Raw genomic sequence first — 13,660 nt, 5'->3', positions numbered from 1 at the left:
AGGACTCAGACCAGTTAGAGCTTTGGAGAACCTGCTGTGTCCTGACTCTGGCTCAGTCCCTGCAGATCTGAATTTATCAGAGGGGATCAGGAGCCTCCACAAAAGCAGAGCTGGGTGTGGCCTGAGCGGCTTGCAGGGGGCCTGCATATGGCTCTGAGGTTGATCTTCTCTGTGAACCACTCCAGATTGGCAGCTTGTTTGCTTGTCCTTACTCCCACTGAGCCCTTACCATGCACTGCTACCCTCCTTCAAATCACAAGTCACCCCTGTGCTGCTGTGGGTGCAGAGGGGGCAGACTGGGGTCCTGGAGGCTTGGATTATGCTGGGGACTCTTTTGTTCCCTGCTCTGGGACCCTCTGAGCCTCCACTTCCTCTATGACAAAGTAAGGAGTGAACTCCAGCAGGGTCCCCAAAGGACAAATGATGGGCTGGCTGCATCACCTGGGGAGCCTGAGAAACATACAAGTTCCCCCAGTCCTCTCCAGGGCACATACAGATTCCTTAGGTTGGGAAAGGCCCTGAGATCAGCCTTGTTGTGAAACACCCCTGATAAATGTAACACACAGACAGGTTTAGGACTAGGCAATCTCCAAACTCTCCTCTCGACCCTGTTCCATGATTCAGTGTCCTCTCTTTCCACTGTGTGGTTTTCTGAACCCTCTGGCTCACCCTCTCTCCTGGTCCATCTGGGAGCACTTGGATCCTGTAAGTCAGAGAGGACCACCTACTTGCACTGAGGCGGCTGCTGAGAGCAGCTGCCCTGGCAGGGTCACTCTCTGAGCCCCGGTGGACCAAGACTCTCCATTCTCCACTGTGTCCCTGCGCCTTTCCTTGATCCCCTTTAGGGATCTCACATCCTCACAGATGCCCATTCTTTCCTCTTTTATTCTCAACCTACCCCCGCCAGTGGCTTCCTCCTCTATAAACAGGCTCAAGTCTTTCCCATCCTAAAAATAAAAGCAAACCCCAAACTCTACTCCATCCTGCATTTCCTCTGAACTCCTACCAAGCTCGTTTTTTCCTCTGGGGGAATTTTCTGCAAGAGCCTGTCCACTCACTTGAGCTGAGGGGCACTAGGGAAACCCTGGCCCTCTCTGGGCCTCTAGAGTGACACCCCCAGTGCAATAGCCACATGCAGCTCATCCCACTGGAGATACTCAGGACGTGTAAAGACACACTGGGTTCGAAGACTAAGTGCAAGGAAAAAAAATCTTATTGATAATTTGATGTACTATGTATAGGTTGAAAGGACAATCCATTGGACTGAATAAAATGTGTTGTTAAAATCGATCTCACCTGTTTCTTTTTACTTTTTTAATGTGGCTACTAGAACCTTTTAAATGACGTATGAGGCTCACATTATGTTTCAGTTGGGAAGCGCTGCTCTAGACAAGGATGGGTTAAATCAGGTCATCTCTGAACGTTTTTCCAGCTGTATGCAGCAGAGTTCCTGACTGGATGAAAGGCAGTCTGGGGTTCCCACAAACAAGAGGAAGCCAATTACTTTGCATTTTCTTAGATCCTTGAAGAATCAAGAGTTGCCTCTTTGTAAGCGAAGAGTGTACAAGCCTCTGCATCAGTGTGTGTGTGTAGGAGGCAGTCAGATCCTTTGGGGAGGTTGGCTGGAGGATTCCCCTTCCCCCCGTTTCTGCCCAGTCTCTCCCTGTGGTGGCCACTGGTTTGTACTGGTCCTGAGAACCCTTTGGGCTTTCCTCCTCTTTCTCTGGTTGGGGTTGAAAACTCCCTGGCAGCAGGGACTGGGTTTGATGTAGCACAGTAGTTTCCAGAGATCCCAGCACCCTGCTTGACATGTAGGAGACGCCTGTCACCTCTTGCTGAGATGGATCGAGGTAAAATGGAATCGAGAGTCCTGTCCACTCCCTGCAGTACAGAAAGCATGTATGGAGATCACGAAAATGCTGCCCATGTCTTCTACGGCCACCTCTCCCCACCACACATCCGCACTGGATGTTAAGTGGCTGATGTCCACGTGGGTCCCTGGCTCATGAGGGGCTGGCAGGTGGAGGGGGCTGAACTTGTTCTCAGTTGAGCTTTGTATGTTGGGAGCGCAAATGATTTCTTGCCATTTTTCCTCTTCCACTTTAGGTGTTAATCCCTATTGCACAGGAGAAATCGATTTTTCCATGACCAAGAAATCTGCAGCACCCACAGACAGACAGCCTTATTCTCTCTGTAGTAGCAGGAAGTCCCTCTCTCAGCAACTGGACTGTCCAGCAGGAAAGGCTGTGGTAAGAATGGAAGGAGGGGAACCTGGAGAAGAGGGCGAGAAGGGTGGGGTCCAATGTCAGCAGTGGCTGAAGAGGTCTTCCTAGTAGTTTATGTTCACAGAACTGCAGAGGAGAGGGTCTCCCTTGGTAGGTGTGGCCACCTCTAGGCTAAGACCACTTTGGAACTGGTTGTCTATTGAGCGCCCTCTTGTGCCGGGCACTTGCAACTGCTGCCACCTCTGCTATTAGGAGCTAATAAGTAGAGGACACTCCTGTGCAGACTCTGAACTACAGCTTTATGTGGGTTGCTTTATTCCAAATTCACAATAACCTTAAGAGGTAGATGAAGGAACTGGGACTGGGACAAATTAAGGAATTTATGGAAGTTCCCATTGCTAATAAGAAACACGGCTGGGACTTGAAGTCAGATCTTTACAACCCCGAAGCCTGTGCTTTTAACCCCTGTGATATAGTGACTTGCTTTACCAACATTGCCCTTAATTCTTAAAACAAGCTTAGGAAGGAATGTGTTATTAGCCCCATTTTACAGTGAGGAAACTGAGGCTTGGCAAGGTGAGAAGCTGTCTCAGTTCATACATCTTAAAACCTAAGGGACCAGAATTTGAACTGAGCCCTATGTTGTTCTCCGGTGTGTAACTGTCCCCCTACAGGGCATCAGCTTGCAGATGGGGAGCCAGGCAGATGCAAAGCACAGTGTCCCCCGCATATGTCACTCCAGCCGGCCTTTGATGCCTCTCCTGTCGTTTCTGTCATTTCCCCAGCCAGAGTGCTCTTTCAAAGTGCCTCATGCTGCCACTCATGAGCATGCAGTGTCCTGTCTGTAGCATCTTGCCCCTTTCTCGCATCTCTAGAAACCCTGCCCCACACTTCAAAAACCTCCCAAACACTCCCTCTCCCTGGAAGCTCTCCTGTTCCCTCAACTGTATGGCCTCACATTTTTCCAGGAGATGCTATACTTCTCCCACACTGCTCACTCAGCATGTCTTATTAGTGTCATTTATGTGGGCATCTTATCTCCCCAGCTGACTGGGAGCTCTTTGAGGACAGGCTCCATAGTCAAGTGATGTCTGATTCTCCCTGTGCAGCATATAGTAGATGCTCAGTAAACTTCATTTCTTTTCCCCCTTCTCTTCCTCGAGTCACTGTGTTTTTCATTCACCAACTGGGAATGCTGGTGTCTCAGCGTCAGAAAATGATGGCTTCCAAAGTGACTCTCTGAGCTGAGAACTCTCCCAGTCCCTGGCTTTCTGCATATCTGGGACCGTGTAGGAGCACACTGGAGCCCTCTAACATCTGCAGCCAGCACTGGGTCCCTTAGGATTGGGGAAGGGGTACTTCCACAGAGAAGCTGGTATTCTGTCTTTGCTGCCTCATGCATTAGGATTCCAGGTTCCTGGAAGAGAAGGCCTTCCTGGCCAGCAAGGATGGGCTATGGGTCTGTTGACAGTAGATACTTGGTGGGTTGTAGTGAAAAGGAGTAAGGGGTAGCCCCAGCAAGGAAAGAGTGCTTCTGCTGGCCAGCAGTGTCATGGGGATCAGTGTGGGAGACATAGTTATTGCATGTATATATGTGTGTGTGTGTGTGTGTGTGTGTGTGTGTATATATATATATATATATATATATAGAGAGAGAGAGAGAGAGAGAGAGAGCGCTTTACTATAAGGAATTGGCTTATAGGATTATGGAGGCTGGCAAGTCCCTAGATCTGTAGGGTGAGCTGGTAAGCTGGAGACCCAGGAGAGATGCTGGTTTAGTTCCAGTCCGAGTCTGCAAACCTGAGAACCAGGAGAGTTGATGATATAGTTCTTGTCCAAGAGACAGCAGGCTCAAGATTGAAGAAGAGCCGGTGTTTCAGCTGAAGCACAAAGGCAGGAAAAAGGCTAATATCCCAGTTTGAAAGCAGTCAGGAAGGAAGGATTCTCTCTTCCTCAGGGGAGAGTCAGACATTTTGTTTTATTCAGGCCTTCAACTGAGAGGATGAGGCCCACATTAGGGAAGGCAGTGTGCTTTGCCTGCCAATTTAAATGTCAAACTCATTCAAAAGCACCCTCATATACACACCCAGAATAATGTTTGACTAAATATCTGGGCACCCCATGACCCAGTCAAGTTGACACATAAAATTAACCATTACAGGTACCCATGCATGGTTTCCTTTTGTCTTCATAACAGCCCTCCAAGGGAGGTGGAGGGGGAGTTATCAGAGAAGGGTTGTTTCTGGAAAGGAGGGAGGAAGAGTGGGATCTATAGTAGAAGACAGCCCTGGGAGTGGCATAGAGCCACAGGACCCGGGGTATTTCCTGGGTAGCTTTGGGAAGATCAGGCAGCCAGATTTGGGCAGCCGAAAGCTAGCAAGAGCAAGGGTGATCCAGAAAAGGGAGCCGTTGTCTAGGGAATGCTACTAATAAAGTACACCTGCATTCCATGTTTGCTGCCTGCCCAGTGGGGCTGTGCTTTACACAGACTCATCTATTTAATTGTCACCCAAAGAGGTGTGCAACCAAGAGAGTACAACCCAAAGAGATAAGTACTGTTAAGGTCCACCTTTTACAAGTGAGGAAACCAAGGCTCAGAAAAGTTACATGGCCTTCCCAAGGTCACCTAATTAGCAGGTGGTAGAGCAGCAGGGTGTGAACGCAGGCTGCTCCAGAGCCTGAGCAATCCTGCCTCCTCTGCTCAGTGCTGTGGGGACGGCATTGGCCTGGGACTCAGCAGCCCAGGCACCTGGCTCTGTCTTGTAGCATCTCGGGTCTCAGCAAGCAGGGACCATGCAGCCACTTTGACACATGCACAGCTGGAGTGTCTGCCTGGACGGGCATGTAGGAAGCACCAGACAAAGGGTCTTTCCAAGTCATGGAATGTTGAAAGCAGCAAACAGTCTTAGAGTTTATAATGATAAGAAACATGTATAAGGCGCTTTTATGTGTCAGGCAGTGTTCTAAGTATGTGCATAGATTTATTCTTCAAAATGACACTACTAGGTAGGATCTATTAGTACCATGCTTGTACAGTTGAGGAAACTGAGGCACAGAGGGGCTAAGTCACTTCCTCAACATCACTAGCTGATAATTGACAGAGCCAGGAGAAGAACCCAGGCAGTAGAGTTCCAAAGTATTAGATCTAATCACTAAGCTGTATTGTCCCTCACTGGGACAGCTTCCTGTGGCACACAGTGTATGTCTGGCACACAGGCTTCTCCTATGCAAGTAGTTAATCACCTGTCTGCCTTCCCAGGATTTCCATTCTGAGTTTTTAAGTCTTAGAGTTCCTGCCTGATTGCCCAACACCCCATGCCTGGCACAAGGAGCACTCTCAGCAAATGTGTCTGAATTGAGCACAGCCTGGGAGGGCATTCTTGGCAGTTGGCTCCCCACCTCTGCTTGAGACCTTGATTATGGGGACTCCTCATGGGGGCAGTGTGGTCTGTGACCTCACCCTTGACCTTCCTCCTTGACAAGCCCTAGGGATTCTTTGCTGCTGGTTGGGAGGGAGATTGGGCTCTTCAAAGCTGACTCCAAGGGCCGCAAAAACCAGCCCTTCCCCATCAGAACGCTACCCACACCACACTGGCCATATAGTCGTTATGCTGCAGGCCTTTAGGAGGGAGGGGATTTGGTTCCTCCCCTTGGCTGGGCCTCCGCTTTCCTGTGGGGCATGTGCTGCTATCCCATGTGTCTCATCCTCTGACCACCTGGTTGCTCGTTGCAGGGCACCTCCAGACCGACACGGTCGCTGAGCACAGCTCAGCTCATGCAGCCAACAGGGGGCCTCCAGGCTTCAGTCATCTCCAACATCGTGCTGATGAAGGGCCAAGCTAAGGTAAGCAAGGCCATTGCCAACAGGAAATCCTGGAGCAACACCAGTTTCTGAGGAGCTGAGCTGTTGTATCCAGGGAAGGATGGGAACAGGGCTAGTAGAGTGTCGTGGCACGTCAGAAGGCAGCAAACACAAACAAGTTCTGTCTTTTAAAACCCAGAACCAGCTGAGTTTCAAGCAACATACATTTTTCTAATTAGACAAAGTGATCATTTCCTTGCAGATGACACCGTCCCCTTCCAACTGCCTTAGTACTGTCAAAAAGCTTGTTTACTAATGCGTTCCCGGCATGATATTTTCCAGGACTCAATTTTACCTGATACATAAATCCAAATCATTTTCACAGATGTCTGGAACCTGATTCTACCTCCAGCGTTCAGATGTTGGCATAATAAAGCATGGATCTATATATAAAAATACATGCATATATGCTGCCTGCCACTCGTGGGTAATTCAGTGGTGTATAATGCTGTTTGCTGTCAGTTGGAGCCTCCTGAAGAGTAAGGGTTACTCTAGCTCTTGCTAGATGATGAGGCATCATACTGATTTCTGCCCCACAATTGAGAAATATCAAAAGGGGGAGCAAAAATATCAGTGGTTTGGGGGGGCGTCCCAATGTTTCTTTGCATTGTCCCCGAGACATGCATGCTACTGTGTGCCTGTGGTTGACATGCACATTACAGTAACTGGAATAGACACCAGCAGGTGCTGCAAAGTTCTCAGGCTAGCCCAAGCAACTCAGGTGCTGAGAGAATGAAAGGCTGGTGTCTTTAATCTAATATAATTTGGGGGTATGATGTAAGGGGAAGATCTAATCGCTGCTTATGGTCTTTCCAGAAGGAGGGACCTTCCCCACACCTGGAGTTCTCTCTCTCTCTGTCTCCTGTTCCTTTTCTCTCCTGGGAGCTCAGCACTGTAGGCCAAAGGATACTAAGTAGCAAGTATGTAGTAAGAACAAGGTCCAGTGTGCAACATGAGGACTACAGTTGATAGTAGCATACTGTACTCAGGATTATTATGAGTAGGTTACACCTGCTCTTGCCACAGAGAGGAAGGGGGGAAAGAGATGGGTAACTATGTGAGATGATGGATATGTTGATTTGCTCCCCTATAGAAACCAATTTACTATATATGTGTATATCTTTTTGTTGTTTAATGCAAATAGCTTTATTTGCATTTTTAATGATAAATTGATATTTTTATAAATATAAAATTACAAAGAAAAAAATAAATATCCCTGGAGGTCTTACTTCCATAGAAAATTGATATTAGTATTTTGTTATGATGCATTCAAATAATTCTTTATATATTTATAAGCATATACACCCACAGCATTTTATATATGGGATCACACAAAACAGTATTATATTGCCATTATGTGGTTTTTTAATTGAAACATAATTGATTATACATATTTGTGGGTACAGAATTGACTATGAATACTTGTGTACAATAGGTGATGATCGAATTAGGATAATTAGCATATTCATCATTACAAACATGATCATTCTTTGTGTCCATTAACCAATTTTCCACTAGCCCTCGCACCCCCTCCCCTTTTTCCACCTCTAGTCACCACAGTTCTGTTCTCTCCTTCTCACAGTTAAAGCAAAACTTTGGAATGCTCCACAAATTTGTGTGTCATCCTTGCTCAGGGGCTTTGCTAATCTCTGTATCGTTGCAACTTTAGTATATGTGCTGCCGAAGCGAGCACGTACGTACATGCATCTTATAGCATCACGTTGTCTACCATAAATATACACAATAGAATTTATTTGTCAGAAAAGAAAGATAAAAGAGAAGACATAAGTGGGAAATGCTGGAATGAATGTTCCTCTAACCACAAGGGAGTTAACCGTCTTCTCTGTTGACTTTCTCTTAACAGCCCTGCCTTCTGATTAGTAAATCACAATGCTTTTCCTCCTTGAATTTAGGTAGAAGTACTTTTTAAAAACTGACTTTTAAATTCTTTGCAATGATCAAAAGAAGGCAAAATGGAAAAGGGCTCCAACACTCATGCAAAGATGACAGAAATGGTTTAAATTAGCTTGGTGTACATCAAATGTACATTCCATGAATTATCTTGATGGTGCCCTGGGATGGAGCGAGAAGAGTAATTTGATGCAGGAAGCCGGGTGTACAGAGCAGGAGTGATGAGCTGGGGACAAAGACAGGCACCCTGCTGTCCAACTCATACAATCTCGCACCTAAGACCTCGTCACTAACAGGGGTGACGAGTAGGCGTGAGGCAGGGGTGGAGTTGGGAAGGAGGAGGAATCAGAGGTAGAAGGCTCAGCAGGGGCTTCAGTGGGAGCCAAAATCAAACCAAACAGTAAACCAGCTACCAGAACCAGGCATCGTGCTAAGGGCCTTCTTGCAAGGGGGGCTTCTTGAGTCCTCACAACAGCCCTGTTCCTGTCTCTCTTTCATAGACGAGGAGACTGAGGGTCTGGGAGGTGACCTGCCCAGGGTCATTTGGTTAGTGAGCAGCTGACCCAAGACTGTCTGAGCCCTGGGCCTTGTTCTTAATTAACCATTACGCCATCCTGCCTCACCAGGGAGGGTGAGGGTTTGAGTCTAGAGAAATTATTTCAGCCAGGACGAGATTGGGGATCCACAGAGGAGCCCTGAAACTGCTCCTTTCTCATGTTTTCCCGAAGCCTGTGCTACTCTGGGACACCGTTTGTCTTTCCCTTCCTGGGGCACACCACCCTCCACCAGAAGCTTAGAGCATCACCCCGTCCACACAGCCCTCCTGCTTGGTGCATGCTCCCCTGATTCCCTGTGGCGTCTTGACGCCGGCTGCCAGGCCACCATCTCCATGGTGTGGGAGCGATGCTCTTACTCGGCCCTGAGCAGCTGCTGGCCTGAGATGAACTGCTCAGGAGCAGTGGCCCTGATACGACCATGGCCCTCCCTTTAACAGGTCTAAGAGCCAAGGTGCTGGCCACCACCTGGCATTCTTGTGAGTTGGATCCCAAAACCTGGCCTCCAACTGGCATTTGTGCATCCATTTCACAGCACTTGTTTCTTGAGCACCTGCCAGAGGCCAGACACTGACAGATAAGAGACATTCGCCACCTTCAGGCTCACAGTCTAGAAAAGAGTTTATTGAGGCCCAAGCTACACCTTCAAGGAAAGTACAGAGCTCCTTAGTCTTTAACAAAATGCAGCAAGCTGTGCACATATTCCCTTTGCAGTGCTCTGGGTCTGCCCAGGCCGTTCTGCTAACTCGCTGGCAGGTCTGCAAGGGAACTGTGCCCTGCCTCCTTCCTCTTCCTTCTCTAGCCTCGCTCATGCTTTTCCCTGTACCCCTGTCTCTGGCCTTCTCTCTGCCACCTCCTGCTCTGGGACTGTCTGCTGAGCCCAGCACTTCTCCTGCCAGAGCCACCTGCACAATCCCAGGATGTGTTTGTTGGCTTGTGGGAATGACCCAGGACAATGACGGGTTGGGCGAGAGTGCAAGTGCAGGAGGGGGAGCAAGGGACAGGAGTGACGGCCTTGGGAAGGCGAGAGGTGGGGTGCGGACAGAAGGGGAGGAGGAGCCTTCGCTGGAAGAAGGGATGCCCCCTCCATCGTAAGCTGCTACTGTTATCATTGTCATCGATCTTGTTGCTAGGCATCTTATTTTATTTTCAAACACGACCCTATGAGTTACGTAAATTGTCATTATTTTATAAGGGAGGAAACTGAGTTCGGTAAGTCATCATCATTTTACAAGAGTAGAAACTGAGGCTCAGGAAGTGATTAGCCCAGAATTGCCAACGAGAGAGAAAGAGCGAGGGCGCGGGTCTGCACCCAGCCTCCCCCTCTGGGGGGACATCGGCATGTGAGAGCAGCCCAGGCCAGCCTTAATGCCACTGCTGCTCCCGTGCCTGTGTTGAGTAAGGCCTGAGACCTGCGAGACTAAAGGCACCTCCTCTTCTTCCTGATTCCTTACTTCAGGACTGAGGCAGGCCCTCAGGAAATGTCAGGCCAATCAACAGAACGGAACTCTCCTAAATCCAACCTTTTCCTCTTTTTTCCCCAGGGCCTGGGCTTCAGCATCGTTGGGGGAAAGGACAGCATTTATGGCCCCATTGGGATTTACGTCAAAACCATCTTTGCGGGGGGAGCGGCTGCAGCCGATGGAAGGCTACAAGAAGGTAGATTTCCCATCCATTACCAGACGATGGCTGAGGAATAAAAGCAGGATCCAGAACCGCTAGGTTGTAACAGATACTGGGAATGTGAAATGTGTCTTCAGCTTTCCAAATACAGCTTGCATGGATTCTGGGGTCTGCAGTCAGTGGGGGCCCTTCTTCCCCAAGGGCTCCATCATGACTGGCATGTTGGCTATGTGTGTCTGCACACTCAGTGCCCGATGCCATCGCCTCTCAGCTGGGTCCTGTCACCTGCCTGGGACTGAAGACTGTCTGCTTCTGTGTCCTTCCCTCCCATTACCTATTCTCTCTGCTGCCTTCCCTTTCTTTTCAAGGTCCTCTCTTGGTTGCTGGGATCCAGTAATGTCCCCTTTTCTTCATTCTCCCTGCCCTCTCTAGCCCACAACCACAGAGAAAGCAGATCTAATGCTTCTAACAGATGAGAGATGGATAAACATTCTCTAAGAACCTGCTGAGGTCTAGGCTCTAGGAACACAGAGAGGAATCAGACATGCTCCCTCTTTTGAAGAGCTCATGGTCTGACAGCTGGCGGCTCTCCCCTTCTTCCCACCTTCTCTCAAACACCTCCTCCTCTCAACCACATCCTCTCAGGTCTGTCATATCTTCCCGGGATGGCAGCCCCCAGCCGTCCTGGGAGTGAGGGGCCTGGGGAACAGAGCTGCCTGTCTTCTTGTCCTGGAGGGTCAGGGCTTCCTCTCCCCTCTCAACTCTATCCCAAAGTCATGTTTGGATTATGGGGCAGTAGGCTTGGCCCAAGGAGATCTCCAGGTTTCAACTCAGAGGCAAAGTTCAGGGCAGGTGGTCCTGGAGCAGAGGGTAGCCCTGCAGGCCAGGGATGGTTTGCACACAGGGTGTCTAAGGAGAAGTGGTTTCATAGGGGTGCCACTCTTCTCTGTCAGGTCGGTGTCTGTAAGCTGTGCCGGGAGCCTAACCACCTTTGATAACCTGACTTGTTTTGGGCAGGGTGGGCACGCTACAGCCGTCAGCCAAGTCTGGCCCAATGTCTGTTTTTATACAGCTCACACACAAAGAACGGTTCTTAGATTTCTAAATGGTTGAAAAATTCAAAAGCATTTCTGATTCTTTTGTGAGACATGAAAATTAAATGAAATTCAAACTTCAGTGTCCATAAAAAAGCTTTATTGGCACACAGCCATGCTCATTTATCTACCTACTGTCTACGGCTGCTTTTGTGTTACAACAGCACAGTTGAGTAGTGTCAGATAGGGTACGGCTCATAGAGATGAAAATATTTACTCTCTGGCTCTTGACAGGAAAAGTTTGCCAACTCCAACATCAAGTGGGATTATGCGTATGGATTTTATTGTGTGGGCCGTGGGAGCCTTTGACGGTTTTTATAGTATGGAAGGAACTAGCTATGACCAGGCTTTCGGATGATTCAGGAAGCAGAGCTCAGGATGAAGTGGGCTGGCAAGAGAGAAGACCCATTGAGAGGTTGCTGTGAGAGCCAGACTCCAGCTCGTGAGAGCCAGACTCCAGCTCGTGAGAGCCAGACTCCAGCCTGCCCGGAGGCAGTGGCCCTGGGGGAGAAGGAGCAGATGACGGAAGTGACCGAGCCTGAGTGAAGGCAGCAGACAAGGGGCAGGTCAGAGACTTGAAGGTTTCTGGTCTTAGTAAACTACAGGAAGATGAGAAGAGGAAGAGGCAGGAGGATGAGGATGTTTTAGGTTTAAGCGGCAGAAGAGAGACTGACGTACCCAGATGACCACTGGGTGGCGCTGTTCAGCAGGCGAATGAAAACGTGGACAACGCTCAGGGGGCTGAGTGTCCACTTTGGGGTCATCGACGTTTGGAAAACAGCTGAAGTTACAGCGTGGATGAAGGAGACAGGCAGAGAGGAGAGGAGAGCGCCGAGGCACGGTTCTTGGGGAATAGCTAACTCAAGAAGCAGGCAGGGAAGAGGAGCCAGAGACAAAGGAAGAACGGTGGGACCTGAATCTGCAGAGTGTGCCGTCGTTTGTGTTATTAGCGTCTGTACTTTTCTGGGTTTGAACAAAGGGCGGGGGAGGAGCGGAAGCGGCAAGAAAAGAGAATATTGTGCTTTGTTTTCTCTCCTGAATGCAAACCTGCCCAAACCAAGCTTCATTATTTACTTGTTTATTTATTTTTTTGGGGGGGGGGGGCAGGGGGTATTTGTTTCCCTTAGTTAACAGCAACCATAAAAACAGAGGATTTCCATGAGGACGTTCAGCAGGTATGCCACCCCTGATTCTAGCCCCAAATACGTGACCAGATAGCCTTTTATAACTTCTTTCAAAAGTAAAGTTTTCTAGTCTACCCTTGATTTCATGGGGCATACATTAGTTGCAACAAAAGTTTTGTGTACAGATCAAGCTACTAACGTCTTATTTTTATTCCCCTTCCAAAAAAAAGAAAATAATTGCGTACGATTTATTTGGCAAAGCCTCAGTCAATCAACTCCCACCAGATATGGCCAAATAAGAAGAGGACACTCTGAAGAGCCCAGAGCTAGCCTACCGGCCCCGTTGGGATGGACATTCTGAGATATTTTCTTTGTATTTCCTTGAGCATACATTTAATTTTATTTTGATTTTTTAAATGTTTGTATTTTCACTCCTAGACTTGTAGTCTCACAAGGACAAGCCCTAAGTCCTTTCATTTTTTTGCTTTGGTTCCAGAAACCTAACAGGTAGTGCTGATTTGAATGCTCTCCCCACCCTACCTCTACCCTCTATTTCCAGCACATAGACGTATTGGATAAAATAGCCTATCTGGACTCAAAAGAGAGAAATGGAAATGCCCAGCTGCTAGAAAGCAAACAACTTTACATCCAAGCATAGCAAACTCAAGAGCTGATGTGGTGATGGAGAGGGCTGCTGGACTGGTTGTAGACCCCAAAGCCAGGGGTTAGGATTTAAATGCCCACATGGGGACAGGGGACAGGGCCTTGTGTCCATGCGAGGCTCTGAGAAGCTGCATAAAGCCTTGACACTGAATGAGCTGGCCCCCAAGAAAGGCCAACAGGCCCCGGGGATGCAGCAAAGAAAATGAACTTTACCCATGGCTCCTGAGCACTAAGTAGACCTTTGAGTGCCCTGAATTTTCTTTGACGACCTCACCCAGAATTGGTTCTGGGGATGTATCAGCTAGCATGAAAAAGTCTCTGTCCTCAAAGAGCTGCCAGCCTGGCTGGGGAATGACTTTCACTGTCAATGATTATTACTCAGGGTGACAAGTACAGGGTGCCATGAGTGTAAAAAGGATATAAACATAGCAAGGGCTGAGAGATTATGAAACGGCAGGTGAAGAAGGTAGGAGAAACATGTTTTAGTAAAGAAAATGGCATGAAATCTATTTAACTACACAGACAATTGTGGAAAATGAAAGTGGTGTTGTATCAGAAAATGATGGATGGGAACAGATAGTGTAAGGTGCAGGGGACAGGAGGG

The 13,660-nt window shown here is 48.4% G+C and overlaps 1 protein-coding gene and 1 non-coding gene across 2 annotated transcripts in view; one reads left to right on the top strand and one right to left on the bottom strand.

Moving 5' to 3' along the window:
• IL16 (interleukin 16) overlaps positions 1-13,660 on the top strand; it is a 79,686-nt gene that overhangs the window by 36,381 nt on the left and 29,645 nt on the right. Inside the window, exons 3-5 of the mRNA XM_063090560.1 lie at positions 2,107-2,249; positions 5,959-6,069; positions 10,097-10,211. Coding sequence (XP_062946630.1) covers positions 2,107-2,249; positions 5,959-6,069; positions 10,097-10,211 — 369 coding nt within the window. The remainder of the gene's footprint in view (positions 1-2,106; positions 2,250-5,958; positions 6,070-10,096; positions 10,212-13,660) is intronic.
• LOC134374191 (U6 spliceosomal RNA) lies at positions 7,677-7,780 on the bottom strand. Its single transcript, XR_010023065.1, has one exon. It is a non-coding gene; the product is annotated as a U6 spliceosomal RNA (small nuclear RNA).

The sequence above is a fragment of the Cynocephalus volans genome, chromosome 3 (genome assembly GCF_027409185.1).
Source record: "Cynocephalus volans isolate mCynVol1 chromosome 3, mCynVol1.pri, whole genome shotgun sequence".
Classification (NCBI taxonomy): domain Eukaryota; kingdom Metazoa; phylum Chordata; class Mammalia; order Dermoptera; family Cynocephalidae; genus Cynocephalus; species Cynocephalus volans.
The sequence above is the reverse complement of the archived record's forward strand: the minus strand, read 5'-3'. Positions and strand labels throughout refer to the sequence as shown.